This window comes from Musa acuminata, chromosome BXJ2-4, assembly GCF_036884655.1.
Source record: "Musa acuminata AAA Group cultivar baxijiao chromosome BXJ2-4, Cavendish_Baxijiao_AAA, whole genome shotgun sequence".
NCBI lineage: Eukaryota > Viridiplantae > Streptophyta > Magnoliopsida > Zingiberales > Musaceae > Musa > Musa acuminata.
In genome coordinates this window covers 44207251-44233820 of record NC_088341.1, presented here as the reverse complement: position 1 = coordinate 44233820, position 26570 = coordinate 44207251, and the positions used below count along the sequence as shown (strand labels likewise).

At 38.9% G+C, this 26570-nt stretch overlaps 2 protein-coding genes across 7 annotated transcripts; one reads left to right on the top strand and one right to left on the bottom strand.

Moving 5' to 3' along the window:
• The first annotated feature begins 1879 nt into the window (after window positions 1-1879).
• On the top strand, window positions 1880-20517 carry LOC103983383 (polyadenylate-binding protein, cytoplasmic and nuclear-like). Of its 6 annotated transcripts, XR_010486446.1 has the most exons (20): window positions 1880-2008; window positions 3246-3279; window positions 3377-3450; window positions 4035-4100; window positions 4241-4312; window positions 5816-5888; window positions 6818-6855; window positions 6938-7054; window positions 14417-14536; window positions 14651-14731; window positions 14804-14872; window positions 15139-15216; window positions 15384-15542; window positions 16687-16794; window positions 17065-17133; window positions 17220-17282; window positions 17443-17621; window positions 19885-20110; window positions 20211-20244; window positions 20328-20517. XR_010486446.1 is itself a non-coding variant. In XM_065106518.1 (18 exons), the coding sequence occupies exons 1-18, from the start codon at window positions 2000-2002 to the stop codon at window positions 18646-18648; spliced, it is 1713 nt and encodes a 570-aa protein (XP_064962590.1). In that variant the 5' UTR covers window positions 1880-1999; the 3' UTR covers window positions 18649-18900. The 6 variants fall into 6 exon arrangements, 5 of the variants coding, with proteins under 5 accessions (XP_064962590.1, XP_064962589.1, XP_064962588.1 ...); XM_065106518.1 differs by lacking the exons at window positions 19885-20110; window positions 20211-20244; window positions 20328-20517 and adding an exon at window positions 18339-18900 and having other exon boundaries at window positions 17449-17621; XM_065106517.1 differs by lacking the exons at window positions 19885-20110; window positions 20211-20244; window positions 20328-20517 and adding an exon at window positions 18342-18900.
• A 3789-nt stretch (window positions 20518-24306) lies between these two features.
• LOC103983384 (uncharacterized) lies at window positions 24307-26008 on the bottom strand. Its single transcript, XM_009400603.3, has 3 exons — window positions 25687-26008; window positions 25120-25458; window positions 24307-25045 (listed from the first exon to the last, which is right to left on the bottom strand). The coding sequence occupies exons 1-3, from the start codon at window positions 25978-25980 to the stop codon at window positions 24536-24538; spliced, it is 1143 nt and encodes a 380-aa protein (XP_009398878.1). The 5' UTR covers window positions 25981-26008; the 3' UTR covers window positions 24307-24535.
• Between the last annotated feature and the right edge of the window lie 562 nt (window positions 26009-26570).

Sequence of the window (26570 nt, the reverse complement as noted above, 5' to 3'; positions counted from 1 at the left end):
GCAATCATTCATTATAAACTCTCCCATAATCCATCGATACCCGTTGGAAGGTTTTCATAATCAATCAATTATTCACGAAGCATGTGGAGTTATTGGTTATCTTCTAAGTACTTCAAAAGGGTTTTTGTTGTTTATAGAGTTTCATTGCAAATTGTAAGAAAACTAAGCAACGTCTTCGCTCAATCCTTTTAGTTGACACTAATAAAATATCACAAATATTACTCAAGAAAAGTATTTATTCTCTCTATTCAACTATTGGTCTAAGGGTGCATACTCATGAAGAAATGTAATTTGAAACTAAGTAGATTGAATAGTTCCATTTAGAATCATCTTAAGAATCTTGAATCTTGATCACTAATATTGTCCTATGGTACAACCTAATACTTCACCACATCCTTAGTGATAAGCTTTATTATCTCCTCCACGAAGTAGGAGATGCAATGAAAGTTATATGTTTCGAATATCGATTGATAATCATCAAAATCAACCTAAATATATTCACTTTTAACAAACAAGGAATATATTTTTTGAAGTATAATTTAGAATAGATAATGACTCGTGAAAGGTTTTTGTCTCTTGACCTTACCTTATTAACAAGTGAAGTATGTTCATATATTTTTCTACAGCCTCTCTTATCTTTAGCTAGTAGAATGTTGTTTCCAAGGGCATGATAATGTCATGACATTCCAGTACGCTTTTTAAGTAGAAGATTGTTGATTAAAGACACATACACCATATTCTCCGTGATATAAACAAGTCATTGTTCAACCATCATAACTTGCATTCCAAAAGTTAATCCCCAGTAGGGTTTCTTTTTAGCATCTTCTAATGAGTTATTCATAGATCAACCCCTCGAGACTCTTGTCATGTTGACAACTTTAAAGTATAAAAAAACAGATTTTATCCATTTTGGATATGTCTTGGATGGAAGCAATATGATAAAGTTGTCTTAGTTTTCATCACATGATGAACTTAGTATTTTCAAGCATGAACTTAGTTTCGTAACTCCCATTTCAATTTTTTTGTCAATATGATAATACTTTGATTGCATTTCTTTCCACCTAGTCGCTTTAAGGTACATGGTTATAATCAACACTATTATCTCAACAGAATTGAGCTTTATTATCTGAAAATACTATACCACATCAAAGAGAAAGTTCTTAAATTCTTTTAACATGTTGAGCACCATCTCTCGAGTGTTATGTTTGTGAATGGCCACAAGAGTTTCCTCCACCTCTATGTCTGTGAGTGACTTTTGCAGTGAGGTCTGCTACAACTTGTTAAGATGTATTGACTTTTACATTTCATTAGTGCCTTTCAACTTGACTTCAGTAGATTCATCTTCTTGACCATCAATGTGGATACCATGCTCGTCTTGGACGATAAGGTGAAGAAAATTTCCATCATGAGTAGTCTCACTTGATTCATCACATTGTTACTTTGGTATCGATGCAATAACCGAGCAAAGAAGATTGCTTTTGTTTGTCTACCTAAGCAAGGCTTATTTTTAGTTATCAACCTGACTCTAATATCATATATCACAGTGGAATCGTCAATCTGAGTTTAAGTTCAAGCTCCTTGCGACAAACGCTAGGCAAAATTATATTGTCTTTACATTGTGGTACGTGGATGAAGGTGACGACGAACAACAGACGCACTACTCCAGCGAGGGGCAATTATATTATTATAGGTAACTGGACCGGCTCAGCAAATTATGGGCCGAGCTTGGACCGGATTTTGCGTGGGTAATTTTGAGATTTAAACCTGCTGCTAGCGGCCTTGAACAGTACGGCCGGTTTACTTTGTTGTTATGCGTCAGTGGACCGGCCCAATAAATTATGGACCGAGCTCGGCCCAGATTCGGAGCGGTAATGTGGAGAATTGAACCAGCTGCTCACTGCCATTAGTCGCTGGCCTTGGAACAGTGCGACTGGGGGTCTTCCATCTCCCGGTGTTGCTCGACGTCTAGGGTTTCGGTTCCATCTCGAATTCTCCGACGATGGTGAAGGTAATCGGTTTCTGGTTGTTCTGCTCCTTTGCTAGCTTCTAATTGGTCGCTCTTCGTTATCTCTGCTTCTTGCTAAAAATTACTGCTAGAAGATTTTTCTCTCCTTCTTTTGGTGGTAGAATTGGGATGGTAGTGAATTCTTGTTTCTTAATCATGTTGCTTTCTTCCCCGTAGTTGTTGTTGTTTCTTGATTTTTTTTTAATATCTATTTATCAATCTTTCACTGCCTTTTTATCCTTTCCCGATGGTTTAACCCAATCGAACTCGAAAGCAACGAATTGAGGTCAAGATGCCTCCCTTTTGTCCCTTCCATCGAATCGAAGGGGATTCTAAATGCACTTGACTGGAAATGCACGTGGATGCGATCCCCCAACTGCTAACGGTGCCAATTTCTGTTGGTTAATTTAACACCAATATCACAGCCTTGTTGGGATCGATGGGGACGTGGTATACTGAAGAGAGAGAACGAATCAAAGGAAAGGGAGTTTGAACGCTATGATTGTAGCGAAGGATCAAAATAGGGACTACATCTTAAGAGAAAAGGAAGGAACGATTAGACACAAGAAACACGTTATTTTTGTGATTCTACCGACCAAAGTCCAAGAATAGTCTGGAAACCCTTAATACAAAAGCCTCTCTGAAGGAACAACCACCACTCCGCAGAACCCCCAAGACAATGTGGACCTTGCTGCATTACACATGTATATGGATGGGCTGTACAGCATTAGGTCCAGAAAATTCAGGTTGCCCTTGGTGTCTTGGAGATAAGGCCGATTGTGAGGACCCACCATCAGCATAGGGCCAAGCGAATGCAAGAAAAGATAATTGAGGGTCTTGTTATCTGGGCAAGTAGGAGTGTAAAGGGAAAGGAGTTTAAACTGGGAATCATAGGAATTTTGAGTTTCTACAGATCCAGAAAGGACGATACCTTTGATACTTGTGAGATTATTTTGATTGTCCGTAGCTTTATTATCCACTGATTTACTATGAACTTGTATGTGGACTGGGTTTCCTGCTGCCTGATATAGGTTGTTAGCTGTGGTTCTTCTTAGATAACTCCACTTCTTTTGCTTATTCTTGTTACCTGTTTGTGTCAGTGCCAACACACAAATTGTGTGTACCTGCAACATCTGTTCACAATGAACTTACGAATTTCATTATCTTCTCAACGTTGTTGAAAAATGCTAAGTTGTTGTGACTAAACGAATGATACTGATCAATTGATCTGATTTTACAGACAAATTACACATCAGGTGGATTCTCCAGTCAAGGTGAGCCTTTTTCTGCTGATATAGCTTTTCTTAACTGGTTTTGTACTGCGTCACCAGTAGATAGGAAATTGTTGTCGTATAATGGTTGTCTGGACAGGACATCGTGTTAAAGGGTCAGAGATCTTTGTTGGTGGTTTTCCTCGATCCGTAACCGAGAGTATAATCCATGAGGTAATTTTTCTTTGCATTGTTTTGGACTTAGTTATTTTGTGCCTCTCAGTAAAATTGGTTTCATTTTCTTTGCCATCAAGACAATATGCAGAACGAGATCCTGAATTAATTGTGGTGGATAAGCCTTTCACTCTTGTGTTCCTTTATGTTTACACATATTAAACTTTTGTAGGTTCATTTGTTGCATTTTGATACAGTTTGATTGTATGAATTAGCCCAATGAGCCCATAGGTAGCACAGTACAAAAGAGAACATGACCTTCTTATTATGTAACTGTAAAGTTCTTGTTTTATTGTGATTGGCAATGCTTTTTTGAATTGATTCATGGACTAATAAATACATAAACTAAGACAAATGACCCAATATATATTGTCTTGTTGCCTAAAATGATAATGCAATATGGTTTTTAGCTTCGGTATGTGGATGAGCATTTTCTGACAAAGAGAGAGAGAAAATTATTAGTATTTCTTTAATTCTATCCTTGATTTTGTTTTTTCTGTCGAAATTCTCAGTTAAAGAATGACCGATAACATTTTTGTTTCTACATTGTTGGTTGAAATTATGCATATTGGTTTTTGCTGCAGCTATTTTCTCCTTATGGGGAGATTATTGAGTTGAGGATGATCAAGGACCAGGAGGGTAACTCTAAGGTATGAGCTGTTTTTGAATATATTTTTTTTGCATACATCCACTGAAGGAAGTATTCATTCATATGATGAAAAGGAATTTAGTATGGACAGTATTATTTATTTCAGATATTTATTTAAGAACTTGATGTTTCCTTGCTCAGGGATTTTGTTTTGTGCGATTTACAACAAAGGAAGCAGCATTCAGAGCTTACAAAGAGAACGATGGAGTTATGGTAAAAATTGACATCTATATGTGCACAGTATCTTTCGTTTACATATTGTTCATCCTTTTAATTCAGTTTTGTAGTCCAATAAATTAAGATTTGTTGAACTCAGGATTCTCAATTTCGATGTGTACCGTACGTGCCAGTCCAAGAGGATGCCGGTACGTGTACCACCCTCAACCGGGCGGTACCGATGCTTTGACCCCATATCAGGCAATATGAGGTCTATATCGAGTGGTAACGATCGAAATCCGACTGTTACTAAGGCATACCGGTCGATACGCCTTGGATTTCAATCGTTATCGAGGTGTATCGGTTGGTACGCCCTAGATTTCGACTGTTATCGAGGTATACCGGTTGGTACACCCCAGTATACCATCGGTACACCTCGGTATGTACCTTACCGAGCAAGTTTCGGTATACCGGTATAGACCGAAATTGAGAACCTTGGTTGAACTAGCTTAGCATTCAGTGTCAAGATTATAGAAGCTGCCATTTTCTGTCCTAAATGTAAAATCTGATTACAGTGTTATTATCAATTCTTTTTTTTTGGCATAAACTACAACTTTGAGCCATTTTACAGTTTTGGTTATTTTGAAGAAAAAACTTTCTTCATTTTTCTTGATCAGTATTCAGCAGCTATACTACTTTATCTTCCAATTTTTTTGTTTTTACTTTTAATGATCCAAGTTTTATTCCCTGCTGCTGGTACCAATGGCAAAAGGCTCCTAATTTAAGGGCTAGCATTTTTCACATTTATGGTGTTGGGTTGAAGTGGGGCATAAGGACTGGTCAAATTCTCTCATTGTCAAATCAGCATTGCCTTTGTATTAAGGGGGAACATAACGTAGTTTGTCCTTGATTATGTTTGATATTTTGTGAAACTTAATATTACATGCATCATGTGGAATTTCTCAGTTTTGCATCCTCTGAAAACCTTATATTTTATGTAGATATTATTTAGTGTTTGGATGTAAATTCTTTCTGAGGTTCAAACTAAGGTCTGCATATGTTCTGTGGTAAATGGGACAATGTGGTGATTGGAAACAGCTGAGTGCAGCAGCTATGGTTGCTTCGTGTGGTTGTCATTCCTCTGTTCTTCACTGATACAACTCAAAAAAACAAACGAGCAGGGATCTATTAGGGCATTAGATGGTCCATGATAAATGTAAGAAGGATTTGAAGGAAAATCAGTTCATTGTTTATGATACAAATTCAGCTTGCAAGAATAGAGCTTTCCTCATATTTTTCTCTATTTGTTAGACATTGGTTCTCTGCCCTTGATTGCTTATGTACATGTATATTATCGAGTTATATATATTCTCGTAACAAGATTAGTCACGGCCTATAGGATAACTAATTGAGCTTGGAATTTTCTCATGTTTTGTTTCGTACTTTCAATCTTTCCAAAGGAACCTCTTAGCTGTGAACTACTGGTTATGACATTATTTTAGTAAATGCTTGAAGCACTATCATGAAAACACCTGTTTTTCCATCTTATTCCTGTTTCAGGTCCATGGAAAGAGTATTCGTGTTGCTCTTTCTTCAGATCAAGATTCCTTGTTTTTTGGAAATCTTCATAAAGGTAGAACCTGGTTCATCATTTGTGTATACATTTTCTGTAGCATCAAGCATCAGTGATACATAAATCAGATGCCTTATAGGTTTACGATCATATTCATGTTTTTGGTTTTATAGTAAAAGATATTTATATATGCATAGTATCCTTGTATTTGCATATGGAGATGGTACATCAAACCAGGTCTTATTAACATAATGAAAAACCCTTTGCTTTTTGGGATATCTTTTCCCTTTGTATCAGTTAAGGAGTGAACCAATGGATCATCTTTTAAGTTGTAAACAACTGAAATTAGTCTTTTATAAGTTCTATCAGACTAGCATTTTAGAAATAATCATGGTGATCACTCAGAGATCAATGGAGGTAGGCACTTGTTACCATAGGAGATTGTGATTTCTGAGTTCTGAGAGGTTACCACACAAAGGACTCATTGTCCACTTCAGCCTGGTCAGTTTAGGAGATTGTTGTTTCTGAGTTCAGAGTGAGTGCTGGAGAAAGTTCTGTTGGGTTCCCCCACCTCTTCTCATATCTTTTTGTATTCTTTCTCTCCATCTTTTTTTCCTCCTCTAGTTCACTTCTGCCAGCATCCTGTGTTGGCATGGTATTGTTCCATGCTGTAGGCGGCATGTGGATGGTGCTTTGTTTGATTTGAGACTCTTTAAAACTTCAAATATTTCGGTGATTCTTTGCTTTCTGAAAGAGAGTACATAATCAATATGTTAGGCATTCCACAGTCTCACTATTTTCATAGTGTTGTAGGGTGCTATCCTGCCATAGTTGTAGTGGAATGCGTACCTAACTATACAAGATATATATCTGGAAGTGCTGCCTTGAATTGCTTCAGAACTGCTTTCATGCTATAGACATTTTGTCACTTTTCTCATAAGTGGCTCTTCGAACACCTATTTAAATATAAATTTTCTTGTGCATGTCAGATTGGAGCTTGGAAGAATTTGATAAATTGGTTCGCCAGGTACTAAGATGGTCTGAGATAGCTATAATTATGTGGATTCACTTGCTGATTTTGATTTTACAACTTACCTTTTGCTTTGCAGGCATTTAAAGATGTGTTGTCAGTAAACCTTGCAATGTATCCTAGTGCTGAAGATTTTGCGGCAGGGAAAAGGAGACTGAATCGAGGATTTGCTTTTGTGCAATTCTCATCTCATGCAGTAAGAAATTGATAGTTCATTTCAAGCTTTTTTCAAGAAAATCTAATTCTGGAAAACTCTGTTGGTTTATGGGTTTTTGGAACTAGACTTCAAGTCACTCCAGATGATACTGAATTTTCAAAGTTGATATGATATCTCTTGTACTCAATGACTTCTTTATTAAGGTCTTAGGTCCACACATTTTCTATACAATCACCTATATTTTTTCCTATTTTGTGTGATTTTTCTTTAGTCAGTAGTTATTGCAAAAAAGTTGATAATTTAGTGAAGTTGTATTGTGTAAACTCATTACTTAATTTATCTTGCAGGTCTTCAACAATCTCATCTGTTAGTTAAAGTACATTCACACGTCTTATTTGTTCCTTTTCTTCCTTTAAGTGTTGTTGATAGCATTACTTTCCAGCAATTCTTTGAATTTTTTTTGCCTGTCGAACAACTTGTCATGTGATTCTCCTATTCTTTTCTAAATTCCTGCTACATTTTATTGGCTGGTATGGACTCAATTGTTGACCTAGTACTCCTTTGTGAACATCCAAATATATGCCAGTAAAGAGGGGAAATACATTAAAACTTATTCCTCATAGTTGTGCTTCTCATTATCTTATTGTTGCACATTCATCTTTCTTATAAGCTAACAAATCGATCTTTTACTGTAAACATGTTGGACGACAATCAACAACTCATATCTTCGTTACAGAGTTGCAGAGCAATAGGTGTTCTGTTTTACTCTAATACAAAATCGGCTTATAATTTGCTGCTAACTGCCTGACCATTATGTCCATCCATGAAGTTTGTCCATGAGCATTATGTCAATCAAGTACCCCTTGTTACTGATGCTTCAAGAAGATGATGATATTGCATCTGTGCAGCATGGACATATGACATTCCCTATGTCATTCCCTAATACAGATAGTTTGTACGGTTAACCTGATATCAGATGCTGTTGTTCATTCATGTTGCATGTATATGCACATGGAAAAAAATGCTTGCCTCATGTCCTATACGAGTGAATATCACGTGATCGGTGAAAACATTCCTATCCTTCTACTCTATTTATTTTCTAGATCATTGATTTTATAATGATTAATCCATGTGAGAGGGAGTTGATGTGAATTATCTGACCTTTGATCATTGTTGAGGTCTGTGTTATAGTTGCAAACAAACATTATAAAATTCAAGTGGTTTAAATTTAATTGCAATTTTTTCCCCAGCTGACTTTGATTTAAGTCCCTTCAGTTGGCATAACTTATTTCTGTGTTATTGGAACAAAATTTTGATAGTATGTTCATCGACTATTAAGATTGAATATATAGTTCTGTTTGCAACAGTTAATCTTACAGTTTCAAGGTTCTGATATCCATCAGAGAGATTAAATAAATGTATCATCATTCTTTGGTCTACAATAACGGACAACTAGCAGTTCTTATATGCTGATGTGGATGGATCTGCTTGGATACTGCTATATCTCTCAGCCAGTTTTTGTTGCTTCTTGGTTTATGGCATAGATGAACCTTGAAGCTGTTCTGGGAAACTGTTGGATTGAAGTGTAAATATCTGGACTGCAGGGTTTGTAGTGATGATAGTTTCTTAAAGAAGGCAATGATCGTCACATAAATTAATAGGCCTTTCCTTTAAGAGCCAGAATCTTATGCTTGCCTTCAGCTGTCTACTGATATGTTTGTGCCCCATGGCTGTGGGTTTGGCATTACATATTTCTGGGATCTTCTCCATGATTGCTAATAGATGAAAACTATGCTTTATCTTGAGGAAACCAATTTAATCCTTGATGAATATGTTCATCATTGTAACTTTTTCATCTTCTGTTCTTCGGAATATAATTCCAGTTCTTCATGAGTCTTGGAGAAGGATGATCTTTAGTGTGAAAAGATTTATCTTCTAGGAACCTGAAAAGGGGATCTGCAAACTCGTAGTGGAGTACTAAACTTTAGGTTCTTTTATCAAGTTGAAGTATAACCATTTTCCATCTAAATTTACTGGACAACCAATTTTTAGTATACTATGAGATAGTCGCATGGGTTACTGAGGTTCAAGTCATGAAAATAGCCTTTGTACTTGTAGAGGTAAGACTGCAAACATTCATCCTCCCCTTGCCCTGCATGATGGCAACCTCATTTACTGAGTCTCCTTTTTCACAACAGTAACCTAATTTGTTAGATAATGACAAGGTCATTTCCCTTTGTACAGTGGACAAGTTACTAACTGAAAGGATTGACATGTGACTTTATTATGGCAAGTTCACTTATGTGATTCTCATTGACAAAATCCTATTGACAAACAATGATTGTGAACTTGGTTTTGCTATGGAAGCATGTAATGACATAGTAATAAGCATAGCTACAAGTAAGGTCTTTAATCTCGTACCGTATTAGTATACCGAGCTTTGCTCGGTATGGTATGGTGCCAACGTACCGAGCAATACATCTAAAATAGACATAAAACCCTCCAAAAATACTTGAAAAATAGAACAAAAAGTCAGGATAGGATTTTTAAGTTAGAAATAAATATACATTTAGTATAGTTTTAGCAAAACTAATGTAAATTAGGTAAGAACAGTGCCATATATCTTTTTCGGGCTTTAAGGAGTAGCTTTGTGCAAGGCTCGTAATTTTGATCCATTTCGGATCGTCCTTTCGTTAATATTGAATTATCTTCAAAAAAATTATTCGAATTGTGAGATTATTTTGTATACAACTTAAACCTTAAGATTCAAATGAATTAAGTAATCACATGTGTAGATATTCTTGATTCTACCACCAAAACGAATGATCGGCCTCCACGAGTGGTGGATCGGAATCCTCGATCCTATGTATCTGTATATCGGTATGATATATTTGTTGGACTAAATCCTAAAATTGATCCCATGACATAGTGTATTGATACACCGTATACCATTGGTGCATCAATGTGGTGATGGTTGTAGGTTGAACGTTATGAATCACGTGTCCAAGGCGGCTCCTGAGGCAATGTATTGGTGAATGTCAAAACTTCTACTTTCGTTACCGATCTGTTGCTCCGTATCATACTGTTGCTTGGAGATGTATGACCAACTATCATCGTACTACAGTTGGTTGTAAGATTCTCTATAATACGACGATTGTGAATACGATGTACTCGTTCTGTGTCTGCGTCGTGTAGGCTCTATCGCATCTGCTAAAAATCATCCACCTGCTTTCCCTTCCCTTTTCGTGTATAAACTCGATCAGTACCTCGTCGATCTCCATGATCTGAATCTTGGGTGGCATATGTAAAATATTGCTCCTCGGTCTATGCACCACCCTCAAATTATGTAGACAGGACCAACGACTCATCGACGTCGTCACCATCATCGGTCGAGGCACTACTGACCACATCGCTGTCATGTCTTTGGACCAAGCGAGTTGCTGAATGTGATTATGAAGGTGTCTCCTCGTCGAACTTGATTCTTTCCAACGTTGCAGCTAATGCTACTGCTTTCCCCTTTGCCTTTGCCTTTGTACATTGGGTGGACAACTTTGACGATTGGGTGTCTCTAGTTCCTAGGGTAGTTTGACTCGATCTTGTCTGGCTCCTTCCGCCACGTTCTCACCAAGAGGGATTTTCCTCCTGTTGGGGACGTGCTTCCTCTTTTATTATTGGCTCAGTGATAAAACGCGAATGACGTTAAGGATCTCTCACCTTAGCAAGTAGAGGATCCTTTTGGTTCTCCACCGCTTCGACCCATTCTAACATCGGCTCTGAATCTATCGTTGTAGAAATGAAGGTTAATGGGATCAATCTCTAGTTCCTCTAGCTCATTGTCCAGCTCAACACATCGTAACCTTAGCCGCATGTTATAGTGGACATATACCAATTTATTTAACTATTTATACGATAGTTTGTTGTAGATCTTCGTGTGAATCAATACAAAAGTTGATCAATTACGTTCGCAACCACTAGATGTTGTTGTTCGTGAAAGTACATGAACAACAACCTTCCTTAAATTTAGTGCATCCCCTCTAAATTGTATCCACCACTCAATTATAAAAAGATATAAATAAAACCTTATTAGCATAATAAATAATTAATATAAAATATAATAGATAATCAATATGTGTAATTTTTTCTTACTAGGATCTATAGTGTAACGACACGATATAACTACAACGTCGGAGAATGAACCAATTATATCTTAAAATAATCAGCCCTCCATAATAGCATCGGTTGCATCAGTAGTGTTTGATAAGAGTCGATATATAACATTTCTTAGTGTTGTTAGTAAATCATTTTGCGTTCCAAAAGTATATCGATATTGAATTGTCGGGTTTAGATAATACACTGCAAGACATAATTTTGTTTGTTGAAATTTTTTATATAATAAAAATTAAATTAAATTACACTAAATATAAATTTATCTGTATTATGGATATCTTGATCTATATGAACTTCAGTCCTATGATCAATGATCTGTAAATATTAGTCGGTTTTAAAATCATCTTTGAATACTTTCCTGACCTCTTCTCTTGCTGTAATCAACATATATTTAAGATAAGGCATTTATGGACGCTTTGTCCATATCGACCTTACTAAGGATAACATAAAGTGGTTCCACACCTTTTATGATTTTATTCACGATCTTTCAAAATCTAGTAGAAAGAATGGTCTTTTCTATCTTCTTTTCATCGCTCAATCTCGAATACCTAGTATCAGACCATTCTTGTAATGTGACCATTGTCTTGAGGCCCTACTTCTTTTGCTATAATGATTTTAAGGCAATGAAATTGGTAGTAAACCGAGTGACTCCAAGTCGGAGTATTTCACCATTTGCATACTTTTGCATTAAAGAGTGGACCCAATGATGATTATATATAAAGTTTGTAATTGACTATGCTCGAGCTACACACTTGCTTATTAATGTTAGCTTGTCAATATTCTTCAACATTAGATCCATGCAATGTGCTGCAAGAGTCCAAAACAATGTTTTTTTCTTTTTTCCATCAATTGTAAACCAACCCTCTTGACATTCGCTCCATTATCGATAACTATTTGGACAATAGACTATGGTCTGATCTCTTCTACTATGGTGTCCATCAAATTTTCAATATGATTAGATCTTGTCAGAAGCATTAACTAACTTATGAAACACCACCCGTCTATTGCTATAAATAACAAATTGATGATACTCATTCTTGTTGGTCCTGTTCAACTGTTATACATCAGTGTCACCCCATATTCGTCTCATTGCCTCTTGAAGGATTTGATCTAATCCTTCAATTTTGTCACCTCTTTATTTAAATACACACCGTGAATCTCCCTCATTGTTGGAGGTTAGATCCCCGTGCCAAACTTTTGAATAGAGGAGACCATACTTTGGTAATATGGATCTTAGGCTGTATTTGCTGGAATCTTGTGGAAGTTGAATCATTTTGAAATTATCTTTCTAATATCCTGATTTTTTTCTTTTGTATATGCATTGGCAATCTTTGTCAGTTTCGTTGTTTGTCGAGGATAGACTTGCAGATCAATATTAACAGTATCCGGTGCGGATCACCTGCCAAGACCTCTCATAAAATCATGGAGGCCACCATGCCTTATGCTAATGATTATACTCACCTAATGAATGGTAACATCGTGACCTGATCACACATTTACTTCTAGGAAATTTGCAGTCTGATGTGTCATATCACCTTGACCCTGTTCTCGTTTGACTTGTTGGTTCCGGACGTTTAGACTCAATGAACCTTGGTTGACTATAAACTAAGATCATTAACAATTTGATTGTTGGAGTAATTGGTACTAGGACAAGTATCCAGGAGGCTCGAGCTCATCTTTTATTTTGGTGAAGTACATCCATATCTGTTAGAGCCTGTTGATTCTTACACATGCTGTAGTAGTGGATCATTGAAAATAAACATGATCATTGAGCATGCATGACAAATCAAAAGAACTACAATGAGAATAAATTCAGTTATTTAACATTTTCAATGTTGAAGGGTTGAACTCGGTGTTTTTTTATTTGGTTGCCCAAGACCCTATATATTAGAGCCTGCTGATTCTGAAGGATCAGGTTGCATGATACATGTAGTATTGGATCATTGAAACTGAACATGATCACAGAGAAGATGCATGATAAGTTGCATATAAATATATATGCATATATATGTATATGTATATATAAATAATGAGGAACATTTCGGTTATTTCACATTTTTCCATATAGATGCTATCTCACTGAAATAAACCTTTGAGATTCAATTAATTCTTATGGACTAATGATTTTGTGAATATATTGTTATGATCTCTTATATAGTTTTTTCTAAGACTTATCAATCAATAGATTCGTGTGCATAGACCCACTATGTATGAAGAAGCTATATTGAGCAATTAAATGTTTTGGCAGATTTCAGTTTTTGGGAGATATTCTGGTAATTGCATCTCATGTTGGAGCATCAAAATAAAACACTGGGTTCACAGGAAATCTAAGAGTTTCTTGAGAAATGTGTTCTTCACATTCGGGGTTCTGAATTTGTTGGCAGTCATTCATCTTTAGTTCGTAACTTAAGTGACAGTTCAGATTTTTATTATCTCATCCTTTTTTATACTAATCCAGTACGATCTTAATTCTCGTGCCCTTAGAAAACTAGGATGGAAAGTTTCAACCAAAGTTGCTGATCTTTTGTTTGCTTACCTTTTATGAGACTTTACTTTTGTCTCATTGCTTAATTAAACTCAAAAGCTTGTGGTATTCATGTGAGTTATCTCACATCTAAGTTTCCTTGTTAATTTGTTTACTCAAAACGAAGGGTGGCCAGTGTTGTGGCTCCCTCCAATGTGGGTTCCTTTGTACGGGGCGGGGCCTCTTACTGTTGCTAGCAAAAAGATGTTTCCATCACTTGAATCCTATTCACCGAGGTTAAAAAAGGAGTGATATTACAATAGCAACCCCAAAGTTGTTTACCTAGATTTGCAATTTTGCATATCTACAATTTTTGGTGTGGCTGTTCAAGGCTCTGCAGTCCTATTTCTCTTTTTCATCAAATCATCACTACTTTTGAAGCATAACCTCATAACTGTGGTTGTATTATAATATAACTTGGATATAGTTTTAAATCTGTCTTCGATTCCATACTCCAAAATTTTTATCATATATCCTGCATAATCTTGGATTAAAATAATTTCCAATCTTGAACTTTCAGTCATCTGAATCTGCATTCTCCATCCCTGTTGCTTTTTCCTTCACTACTTAAAATGAAGATGCATTTGACCTTTGGGATCTTGATCTTATATTATGTCATCTTCGATAAACAAAATATCAAAATCCATATTCCCATCGCCCTACACATCATAGGCAATTTGATCTTGTCCTCTTAAAAAATTCAATCACAGGCTGCAGCACGTGCATATCGCATTGGATCAAAAGCAGACTTTCTACTTGCTGGTAAGTGGCATCCTGTAATAGATTGGGCTGAGAAGGAGCCTGAAATTGATCCGGAAGAACTATCAAAGGTATCGGATGGGTATTGGATGTTTCCTCTTTTTCTTGGAAGAGAAGTAACCATGTGACTGACTTGCTATTCAGTTGTTTTCCAACTTACCTAAATTTTGTTATCTCCATTCCAGATTAAGGCTGCTTTCATTGGAAATCTTCCAAACGATGCTGACGAAGAGTATTTAAAGAAGCTATTTGATCCACTAGGAAAGGTGCACTACATATTTGAAGTACAAATTGACACTAACTTTGAAATTGAAAAGTGATTGATACTGTATTTTCAGGTTGAGAGGGTGGCACTATCAAGAAAAGGCCACTTCCCAGTTGGATTTGTTCATTTTGCTAAGCGCTCAGTGAGTACTCTTTTATATATGGATTTTATCTTCCTAATGAAAGTTCGCTTGTGTTAATATCATTTCATTTCATACAATCATAAATCTGTTGTCATGTCTGTAACGGTGTCCCCTTAAGTTTGGATATTTATTCCTCATAGACATGAAATCTTTTCAAACAATAGCAGAAATATAGATACCTCCGTTTCTGTTCATCTTTGTTTTTGCTTATCTGGTTATATTCCTGTTTTTTGCATCATGTTTGATCTGTTGCTTTCTCTTTACAGGATCTTGATAATGCAATCAAAGAAATGGATGGAAAAATAGTACAGGGACCCCGTAGAGGTCCAAAGTTTAAGATCCAGGCATGTAAACGAGGGCTGATTGTTCTCCTTATTGCTCTTTAATTGTACTTTTGTGTCAAAAAGTAATTGTTCTCTTCAAAGTATCGTTTAGAACTTATCTTTTATTAAAACTTCCCCTTAAATTCTGTATGTTGTGCTGACAAACTTGGTGGATGCTCCTGCAATAGGTTGCAGTTGCAAGGCCTGTAGAAATGGGCAAACGACCTCGTGATGAACCAAAAAATAAGCCTCTTCCTAGGTCCAGAGATCAGTCTGATTCTTCGTATGATGGCCACATTTCAGATTCATTAGATCATAAATCAAAAGAACCTAGACTTGCTGATCAGGTAGTAATTGACTTTTTATCCCTTCCAACTGTATCAATTTGCATGTTTTTGCATGCATGTTTCTTGCTGTTTGTTATTCTTGAGTTGTACTGTTACTAATATTCTATGCTCTCTAACTATTTATGAATAAAGCTGTTAAAACATGTAAAACTGAATGTCCTTCCGTTTGTAGCAAAAAATTATAAGACCTTAATATCATGCTGTCGTAGCACGAGTTGCACGTTCTTGACACTTGCCTCCTTGTGCCTTTATGCAATTTATTAAATCATGCATCCTGGCACAAGTTACACTTTCTTGACACTTGCCTAATTGTGGCTTCAAGAGCAAATTAATGATAAATTAATGTTTTTAGTATTTCTTTTGCTGTTTCTGTTTAATCAAGAAACTTAACCTTCATTTCCTTTTGCTAAAGTTTCCTGCATGCCAGTATTTCCAAATACATTAAGTTTTTCCTTTTGGTACTTGATATTGGTATTCCTTTTCATATGATATTTTCAGCATTTGTTTCATTTTTCCATTGGTATTCCTTTTCCCTTCTGTACTCCCTGCAAAAGATCTTATCATTTACTGAAGTAATTGGTCTCAATGCATACTCTATGTTTTGTTGTATAGTATTTAAATTTATATGTTATGCAGTATCTTTGCATTCTTCCCATTCTTAAGTTAGCGTAACTACTACATGTCCAAAGGAGTTCTATAAATGCCTTAATTGGATACAGTGAGTCGATATGCAAGAGCAGATTGTGCAAGATCTAAAGATAAAATAAAGGTTTAACAGCTCCTAGTTTGACTAGTGATATTTTTCAAGAGTTCAATGACTCAAAAAGATTGCTATAGATTACCCCAAATAATTGGGACATTGTGGTTTGTTAATATTGTTTTATATTTTTCAACATTTTTTATATTTTCTTTGATATGAATGTGTTTTAATATTTTTGTGCTCTGTGCCTTGGTATTTGTTCGATCCTTTTGGTTAATTTGGTCCCTTTTATATTCCAACTTTTCTTGTTCAGGAAAAGAGAGAGCAAGTGTTTTATGCTATTGCACACTGAAATTGAGTATAATATGAACATTTGTAACTCCCTATCTTGCAGTCAGATGATATTACCCCTTATTTTTTTTCCATCCCATTTTTGGTGTTTAGGTACCTGACACTATTGATCCATATGAAGCAGCTGTTATCACATTACCAGCAGTGGTGAAGGAACACCTTCTTCAAGTGTTGCGTGTTGGCATTGCTACTCGATATGATGTAAGTAGGCACTAGAACTGCAATAAATCCTAGCAGTAAGCGGTACTTAAATGTCCGTGAAGAACCAAGAAGAAATCCACATGGAAGACTGTAATGCAGTCTATGCAGTTTAAGTGTTTTCATGCTTCCCCCTTCTTTCTTCTTATCCACTTTTAGCTACCAGTCAATCTTTCAAGCATCCAAATTTTATTGGCCATCTTCCATTTTCTTGCTTGGGATTTTGAAAACCTGTTTTTCTTTTCTAACCAACTCATCTGCACTTGCTGGCAGTTGAATCTTCGTTGCATAACTAGTCTCAGAGAGCTTTCAGAGTCAGCAGCTATTGCTGTCCTTGATCAGGTCTATAATGTTGTATTCATGCTGTTGTTCCAATTCTTTCATATTCCTGTAGCATTCTCATCATCTTGCTTGGCTGTGGCTGGCAGTTTATGTTATCGGGTGCTGATAGACAAGATAAAGGAGCATACTTTGCTTCACTGGTTTCCAAGGTCTTTTTATAGCTTTATATATATATATATATATATATATATATATATATATATATATATATATATATAATTTCCCACCTTAATAACGTTTGTTATCCTTTTCTGCTGACTTTAGTGTTTTTGTATGTCATCATCTTGTCTTGGAACATCTTTCTGGCAGCACCAGGCTGAAAAGTTTGGTCAGCGAGGCAGCACATCTTACGAGCCACAAAAGACAAGAAAGATGTTCAGCCTAGGAGCCCGACTTTGTTCAGAAGTAATTGATTTGCCCAAGGAATCTGAGCTGCTTAGCCTAGGAGCCCAGCTTTGTTCAGAAGAAATTGATCATTCTGCTTCTAGGTCAGTTATCTTTTCTCTTTTCATGTGGAATAAAGCTTCTTCCAGGATCTTAGAATGAATAACCTATTGATGCTTATCCAGAATTTCAAATATCCATCCTTGCCATCAGATGTGGATTGCTTTTCAATGTCACTTGAAAAACCATGTTGCATATCACATTTCTGACTAATCTATATTTTCTTTTTGGTATTCACTTGTTCTGTGTTGCACTTCTCAAGGACCTATCTAAACAATAAAGGAGTTGATAAAATAGTTGCATACGATAATAATAGTTAACATTCTCACGAATTCTTTTTTGGGACTAAAGGAAACATCTCATTTGTAAGATTACTTTTTGACAACATCTGCATGTTAACGTGACGATGATACTTCTATGGCTTCTGTACAATTTAGGGTTTCTGATATCCTATCTTTTCAATATGGCCTTACCTCATTCAGAGTTACTTTTAACTGTTGTTGGTTAGTAGTTCCTACTTTTCATTTGCATATTTTCTTTCCCCTAAGATTTGTTCTTGGCTATAGACATTTTTACATACTTGTTAAATTTGCATTTTTTTTCCTGTTTTGTTGGTGCCATGATTCTTAAAGCTCAACGATAGTTTTCTGTTGAGCAAACTGCAACAATTAGACCGCAGAAGCATTACTAGGAAGATTTCAGTGAAAATTTCCATTTTATACAAGATGTGTATCTGACCTTAGGAACTGATGGCCCCTTAGCAGGAACAGGTTATCTCCAGCCCTGTTCCCTTCTTCTTCTTCGTCTTCACTCTACGATCGTACACTGCCATCTCGATCAAGCGTAAGGAAATTGGAAGACATAACACCATCTTACCGAGTTCCAGCTTCTTCCATGCGATACGGACCTGGTATAGGATCCAGCTCGCATCTGACCCCCAAGGAACATCCTGTCGAGCGCCGACAAATGAAGTTTGATCCTTTCACAGGCGAACCTTACAAGTATGATCCTTTCACAGGCGAACCCATAAAGCCAGAACCACACGGTCGGCGATCTGAGAGCTTCTTTTGATCAGGTTTTAGCATTCATTGATGTGTTATCAGAGGAGAAGGGGATAAAATATTTGAAGTTTGTTAGAAAGGTCTCGCATTTAAGCTCTGTGAACCATTGGCCATCCGCTCCTCTCTGTCAAAGGTTGAGCACTCTTCCAACTTTGAAGTCACTACTGCTCCACTCTTGCTGGAAATATTGTGTGTTGTTCTGAGTTGAACTTGTGTAACATAGGAGAACCTATAAAGTCCATTTTTTAGGGTGTGTTGTTCAGATTACAAGTATAAAAAACAATATAAACAATAACAAAATTAAACGAGACAACACCTCAAAAAAGGAAAAAATGATCGACTTGCAGGTGCAGTTAAACGCATTGCTGCTCCTTCCATTTTCTCGAGGAGGAGGAGAAGGAGAAGATACTGGCCGGAAGTCGGGTGACAGAGAAATGATCATCAAATCATGGAATCTACATGATGATGCCACTGTGGGCATATGGAGACGGCAGACACTGAATTGTTGTGTGTGTGTGAGGCAATTATAAGGCAAAGGAGGACGCAAGTATGCAGAGGGGCAGGCACTGAATTGTTCAGTGTGTGTGAGGCAATTATAAGGCCCTGCGGTGAGCCACAGATCACCCAAAGGCACCATCTACATCTTTCCATTTCCTGATCCTTGTCCACAGTTTTCCCAGTCTCCACTAGTACCTCTCATTACCATCTCTCTTTCACTCTCTCTCATGGCTGCTCCAGCTTGTGTAGCTCTCGTGTTGGCCATGACGGGTGGATCAGGTGAGCTTTTAGTTCACTTGGACTCATCTTTCAGAATCTCTTGTAACGAGCTCCCTTTGTTGGAGATCTTCTTCTTGTTCTGGCCTCTTCTTTTAGTTTTCCTTCCTTTTGATGAACTAAAAGTTTGGTTGTTCGTTTCATTCTCAAGCTCATAGTATACAATGCACTGCTATTTATTTCTGGCCTTCTCTAAAAGCCTTTTTTCCAAGTAAAAAAAATCGGAGATGATTTCAGTCCTGTATTTGTTTGCAGAAAGATGTCAATCTCTATGCTATATTTCTTTCATTAAGAAACTACATAGAACACGGTGGTTTCCAAAAATGTGGGTGATGCTAATCCTTCCTCGGTTTCTAACAAATGTTTAGGATCAATTTTTAGTTTCTCATTTGATATTTGTGGAGGAATGGTGTCACTCTTCTCCCCACATTTCACACATTGATATCATAGATTGTGCTTCTTCTGGTGGCAGAGGCTGCTTGGTGTGTCTGCAAACCAGAGATGGCTGATGTTGCTCTGCAGAAGACATTAGTCTGTGCTTGTGGAGCAGGAGCTGATTGCATCGCCATTCACCAAAATGGAGCTTGTTGGAACCCTAATACAGTGAGAGCCCACTGCTCTAATGCTGCTAACAGTTACTTCCAGAGGAAGGGGCAGGCACAAAGGAGCCTGTGATTTCTCAGGCACCACAGACCCAAGTAAGCCTTTGAATCTATCTACTCAATCCCCCATCTCTCCACACATTTGCCCATGTAAATTGCTGTATCGATCTCTATCTTCCCATCCTTTTGCTTACAGGTTACAGTGGTTGCACCTACTCTGCAACTCCCAGGTATAAAAATCTCTCTCTCTCTCTCTCTGAACAGTATATTATTTTGTCTGATATCTTCTCTCTAATTGCTTTTTTTCCTCCAGTGCTGCAGGCACAAGTTCTACATCAACGACAAGCACCCCAGGTACGACAGCAAGCAGCATCACCCCTACCAATGGAGCACTAGGAGGCCTGGGGCCCTCAAGTGACATCTCCACTGACATCGACCATGGTGGCTTCCTCCTGAAGGCAGGGATGAGCTCCCTCCTCGTTGTCGTTTGCTCAGTGATGACTTGGTTCGGTTGACCCACAGCTACATCTCCGTCGCAGCTTTAGTGACGGCTTTTGCAGAAGGTATGTGATCCTGTTGTTGTGTCATATGTGACTGATGCAGCTATGGTTCAGATCGAATCAAACCCAAAACAGAACTGAATTGGATTGAAACTTCTTGTTGTCTTGATGCCATTGACCGCTGAGTTAATACGGTCTCGTTCGATTCCGAAAGCGTCCATCCAAGGGACCCACGGAGGTTACATGGGGATATTCCGAGCAGGTAGTCGAGCTGGCAAGCGGGATCCTGAGGTGTTGTTTGTTTGCAGAGGTTGATTTGAAGTCATCCCGAGGAGCGACTTCTTTGCCAAGACAGATTCGATATCGTCTCGAGGCACGCTTTAGCTTTGTCGAGACACAAGCGGTCAACATCAGGGAGATATCCTGACATAACCCTCTGATGATTAAATTAGTAGGGGAGTGGGAAAGAGTTCAGTAGAGTTTAGCTTGATTTTACCTATCTCCTTTAGGGTTGGGACGAACAATGGCGTGAGACCAACGATGGGTTAAGTGCCCTCTACGTTGCCCGAGAGCTCATTAATGACAATGGTTGATGAGCACGCTCCTCTGTGGGTGGCATTAGGAAAGGACGATCGTGATGATATTATTTGTCAAGATTTTGAGCCTGTTAGGGATAAGTAGGGGATGATCCCCTGAGCCAATCGTTGGTAAGAGGAGTAAGAGAAATTGAGCCATGTTGCCATGGATTAATTCTCTTTAGCATTGGGCGTGCAGTCCTTCCTGAAACTATGGTTGGTGGAGAAGACGTCAGCTTGCTTATAGGAGACGACTTCCGCGAAGGGAAGAGAGAGATGGGTCTCGTTGTCGACCTTTTCTGTGATAGGCAGGGGGTGGTAGATCATGCTCCCATCATCGGTTGCAGAGGGAGATTGCGGGCCCTTCTACCCACGTCATTGCCAGGGTGGTCGAGTGAGTTGATAGCGTTGTTATTTTCCCTTTCATTCATCCCTCTTGGAAGGGGGCAACAAGGAGCCGATTTCCTTATATTGCGATAATAACGGGGCAATTGCTCAAGCGAAGGAACTCTAGTCTCATCAGAAGTCCAAGCACGTTCTAAGGAGGTTCCACTTGATCAGAGAACTCGTAGCATATGGTGATGTAGTAGTGGAAAGAGTTCCATCAGAAGATAACATCATAAATCCAATGATAAAGTCATTATCTTAAACTGTTTTGGAGCGTTATAGGAGTCTGATGAGGATCGAACACATAGGTGTTTGGCTTTAAGTCAAGTGAGAGATTGCTAGTTACAAATGCCCTACAAAATAATCACGTGAGTGATAACACATGTGACACGCTACATAGTCTTTATTATTATTATTATTATTATTTATTATTATTATTATTATTATTATTATTATTATTATTATATTTTTCACTTTATATTACATGATTGATATATTATGATGTATATGGATCTCTGAAATGAGAATTAGATCATGATGAGATATTAATAATGAGACTAATTCGCCTATAAACATAAACCATAAATATTCCTGATTATAGGTTACTTGAAAGGGACATTGAGATAACTGGAGAGATAAATGTACTATATACCTGTCCATATGATGAAGCCAATTAGTCTCGCTGCTTATGAAGGGACACTAGTGATATAAGGCATGTGCTAATTAGAAAATGAGTTCACTGAATGATCCGCTTACACAATGCTAGATAGTTAATAATACCTCATCATTTGACAACGGTTTCATGGTCCTAGTTATGTGTCTAATCCTCATACTTAAGAGTAAATTTCGTATGGGCTTGATAGAACAATGTATGATATATGGTCTTTGTGATATTAGATGAATGAGATATTATAGATATATTGTAACTGAAGGTAAACATGTCTAATGGATTAGATCCTCATATACCGTCTGAGGACTATGGCGTAATGGCATAGTACGTCCATAGTTGATAAGTTGAATAAATAATCATGAGATAATAATTCACCGAATAAGAAGTTCTGACAGGTGTAACTTACGACTAACTCAGTATTGGGCCTAGATGGTCATATACATATAGTGAATAATGTGACGAATAGAGGATTGTATATGTGATATCTAATAAGCTCTTGTTTATTAGATTCATTAGGTGAGACTCAATAAGAGCATAGAGTGGATAATTGGATAAAGATCTAATTTCCATTAAGCTAGGAATAATTAGATAGAGATCTAGTATCCAATATACTAGGGTAATTGGATGGAGATCCAATAACTAATATTGTAGGATCCATTAGGGTTAGCAATAAAAGCTCTTTATAAAAAGAGATATAGGACTAAAAAGACTATAAGGTTGGACCCCTTAGTCACCACCTCCCCAATTCATCTTCCTACTTCTTCCTCGATCAACTACCGCCTCTCTAGTGTAAGAGGGCAGCAAGAAGGACTGCCTCGACTGCGTTGGTGGTGGTGCAAGAAAACGAGAAAAGAATGTATCGCGAGAGAAGGTACGTCGTCGCTTCATTCATCATGTGGATCACCGTTAGAGAGGAGAATGCAATATCTCCCTCATCCACAGACTAAGATATGCAGATTAAGGATATATAAGTTCCCTTATGTGAGATCGTCTCACATCTTATGCAGTTTTTGGTTTCACGAGTTTTTCGCTCCCGATCGTCGCACGCGATTTGAAATAAATCTATTTTTCAAAAATTAATTTTTATTTTATTTTTTCACTGTGCATGTGATGCTCTCCCAGGTTTCCCAATAGGGAGGATGTCTTAACCCAACCCCTCCGATGATTAAGTTAGTAAGGGAGTGGGGAAGAGTTTAGTAGAGTTTAACTTGATTTTGCTTACCCCCTTTTGGTTGGGGACTAGCTTTTATACTTGGGCAGATGGTGGTGTGAGGCCAACGACGGGCAAGGGTGCCCATTATGTCACTCGGGAGCTCATTAATGATGATAGCTAATGAGCACGCCCCTATGTGAGTGGCGTCAAGAAAGAAGGTTCGTGAGGGCATCATTTGTTAGGGTTTTGAACCCGTTTGGAATAAACAAGGGATTGAGCCATGAGCTAGTCATTTGGTAAAAGAAGTGAGAGAAACTAAATCATGCCATCGGGGATCAATGCTCTCTAGCATTAAGCTTGCGGCCCTTCTCGAAAGAGACATCAACTTTCTTGTAGTAGACAACTTCGAGGAAGTGGAAAGAGAAATGAGCCTCATTGCCGACCTTTTCTGAGATCGGAAGGGGGCGATGGGGGATGATGGATCACGATCCAACCATCAACTACAGAGGGAGATTGTAGGCCCTTCCGCCCATGACATTGCATGGGTGGCCGGGTTAGTTGGCAGCATAGTTATTTTCGCTATCAAAACTGAAACTGAATTCGTCTGATAGTTTATCTGAGTCTTAAATCGAACTTGAGCGACTCGATTGTGGTTCTTGAACTAAAATTGGTAGTTCCAGCTTGAGCCATAGTTCCAATTCGAATAAGTAATTCATGATTTAAAAATTTTATGATTTTTTACTTTTAAATTATGGTTTTTTTTATTTTAAATTAAAAATAAAAACACTAATGTTTTGAACCGGAATCATGGGTTAGTTTTGGTTCTAGAATCGGCGCTATGTAGTTCGGTTTAGATTCCCAAAATTTAGAAACTGAAATGGTAGATTCTGATATCGGGATCAGATCTACTAAGCTGGAGAAGACAAACATTGAAACGCTAACACTAGATTTGGATCCTTGTGTGGTGAATCATAGCTCAAATAAATAAGCATTATGAGAGTCTGCTTCGTGGCCTCACTCATCAAGCTTTGCGGCAATCATTTTATCGAACACAAGGAGATGGATTGCCTTTCGAACGTCAACATTCTTCCTCTACTTCCCATTCTCTCTCTTTCTCTCTCTTGTCAAGCGTCCAAAATCTCTACCTTCTATCCACCACCACCACCACCTTCGAGTGCAAAGAGAAGTAAAAGCGCGGAATCTCTAACAAAAAAAGAAGGGGAGACATGGCTGGTCTCATCCTCCATGGCTGTCGTCGCCATCTTGCTCCTTCTTCAGGTTGGCAGGTGGTAAGAAGCACTCCGTGGAGAGCCCCCATAGGTTGAAGTCCACCTCCTCGATGGTCCAGGACTCCTCCATCTTCCTCTTGTGGTTCACTGACCCCTCGCCGTATCTGAACAGCGTCACCATGGTCCGGCCGGCGTGCGCGATGTTGATGCTGTTGATGTAGCGATAGTCCTCGATAACGGACTCCATGCTGGTCTCCCAGAAGATGCTCTCCCCGCGCCGGCCCGCCTTCATGCGGAGGAGATGGGTGTCCTCCAGCTGGATGAGAAGGCCGGTGCGCTGGCTGAAGTAACCCCAGATCTTGTGGTGGATGATGTCGAAGGTGGCGGCGCTGCGAGCTCTGAGGGTCGCCGGGTTCGCCTCCAGCTTAAGGATGAAGCACTCCTCGCCATTGATGATCTTCTCACCGATGCAGACTGCGTCGGAAAAGAGGTTGGCCGTAGACCTCGGATCCAGGCCCTGCAGAATCCATAGTTATAGGGGAAAGTTCATGGCTATCAGCAACCATCGGAAGAGATGATCAGGAGTCTAACCTGCAGAGATCGGCGGAGAGGGCGTGGAGGGCCTCGCGACGCGTGGGACTGCTCCGAGGCCGACTGCCTCCAGGCCACCTTACCGTCGCTGCCGGCGCTCATCTTGCAGCCGGCCATGATGAGCTCGAAGTACCAGACGTCGGGGTTCTTCTGCCACAGGACATACCCGCCGATCTCGCCGCTGCCCTTGGCGGCCACGGTCTGGTCGCCCACGTGGAACTCCGACGCGCTCATCTTCACCTTCCCCACGGCGTACATGCTGTTCACCGACGTTAGCGCCGCTTGCCCTCCAGTGGCCGCGATGTACTGCTGAATGATGTACTTGGCCGTCGACGCTTGCTTCAAGAACAGGGGAACGTCGATAACCACGGTGTCATATGATGCTGGCGGATGATCATAAGACATGATCGAGAGGATGCGTTTCGGTAATGAAGCTGATGGTGGATGGATCAAGGAACAATACGTGGTGCAGTGACATGCACTTAGGTATCACGATCGAACGGGGGACATGCACAACACTACGTTACGTGATAGATATGGAAGGAGCGGGGAAGGGACGTAACTTACAATGGAGGAATCGCGAATGGAGCGGCTGAAGGCGCGGTCGATGGGGACGGGGCAGGGAATGAGGGGGGAGCCGACGACGTTTAGGAGGAGCTGGAGCTCGGCGCTGCGGCCGGAGAGCTCGGTGGGGGCGTCGGTGGCGGCCCTGTCGAAGGCCTGGGCCTTGAGCCACGTCCTCATGTTCTGCCACCGGGCGGCGCCGGTGCCCATGTTGGCGAACATCTCCTCGGGGATGGGGACCTCGAGGACGGTGTCAAGGGCATCTTCGCGGTCGAAGTTTGGGCACAGTTTTCTCATCACAGAAGAGATGGGATTGGATGGGAGCGGGAGGGGAAGGAAGGAGGGAAGCGGAGAGAGAGAGAGAGAGAGACAGAGAGAGAGAGGGGAAGGGGTCGACCTTCCTTCCCTCCTCCTTTGGAGGCTGCTTTGTTGGAGGAATGCACGGAAGAGGAGGATGACGAGGAGGAAGATGGGGAGAAGGGAGAGAGGAGAGGGATGGTTGGCAAATGGCAATGTGGTAGGCTTCCCCTTGCTTTTAGAGGTGTCATCACAGACTCTGCTTCCTTACGCCTACTTTTGCGGTGAAAGGGTTTCTTTTCCACACGCATATAATATTAGCAATCTTTTTGTTGCTATGAATTAAAGTCTATAATATATATAGGGATAAAATAGAGATACCCCTTCGTAAATCTTGTCATGCTTCTGCAGTACCCGATTGGAGAAAGAAGAGGTCAAGCAAGAAGCCAATTAGTACAAAGAATCTATTTGCAAGAAACAGTCCGTTGGAGGGTCCGAGACAATATTGCAAGAATCTATTTTCTCTGGTAAATTCAAAAGTCTGAATTATAGTTTTTAATCACTATAGTTTTTAATAAAAAACTAATATA

Coding starts and splice junctions, on each gene's coding strand:
- LOC103983383 (XM_065106516.1), top strand. Junction 14,537..14,650: donor ATCCGGAAGAACTATCAAAG/GTATCGGATGGG, acceptor TCTCCATTCCAG/ATTAAGGCTGCTTTCATTGG. Junction 14,732..14,803: donor TATTTGATCCACTAGGAAAG/GTGCACTACATA, acceptor CTGTATTTTCAG/GTTGAGAGGGTGGCACTATC.
- LOC103983384 (XM_009400603.3), bottom strand. CDS start 25,980: ATGAGAAAACTGTGCCCAAACTTCGACCGCGAAGATGCCCTTGACACC. Junction 25,459..25,686: donor CCATTCGCGATTCCTCCATT/GTAAGTTACGTC, acceptor CTGTTCTTGAAG/CAAGCGTCGACGGCCAAGTA. Junction 25,046..25,119: donor CTCTCCGCCGATCTCTGCAG/GTTAGACTCCTG, acceptor TGGATTCTGCAG/GGCCTGGATCCGAGGTCTAC.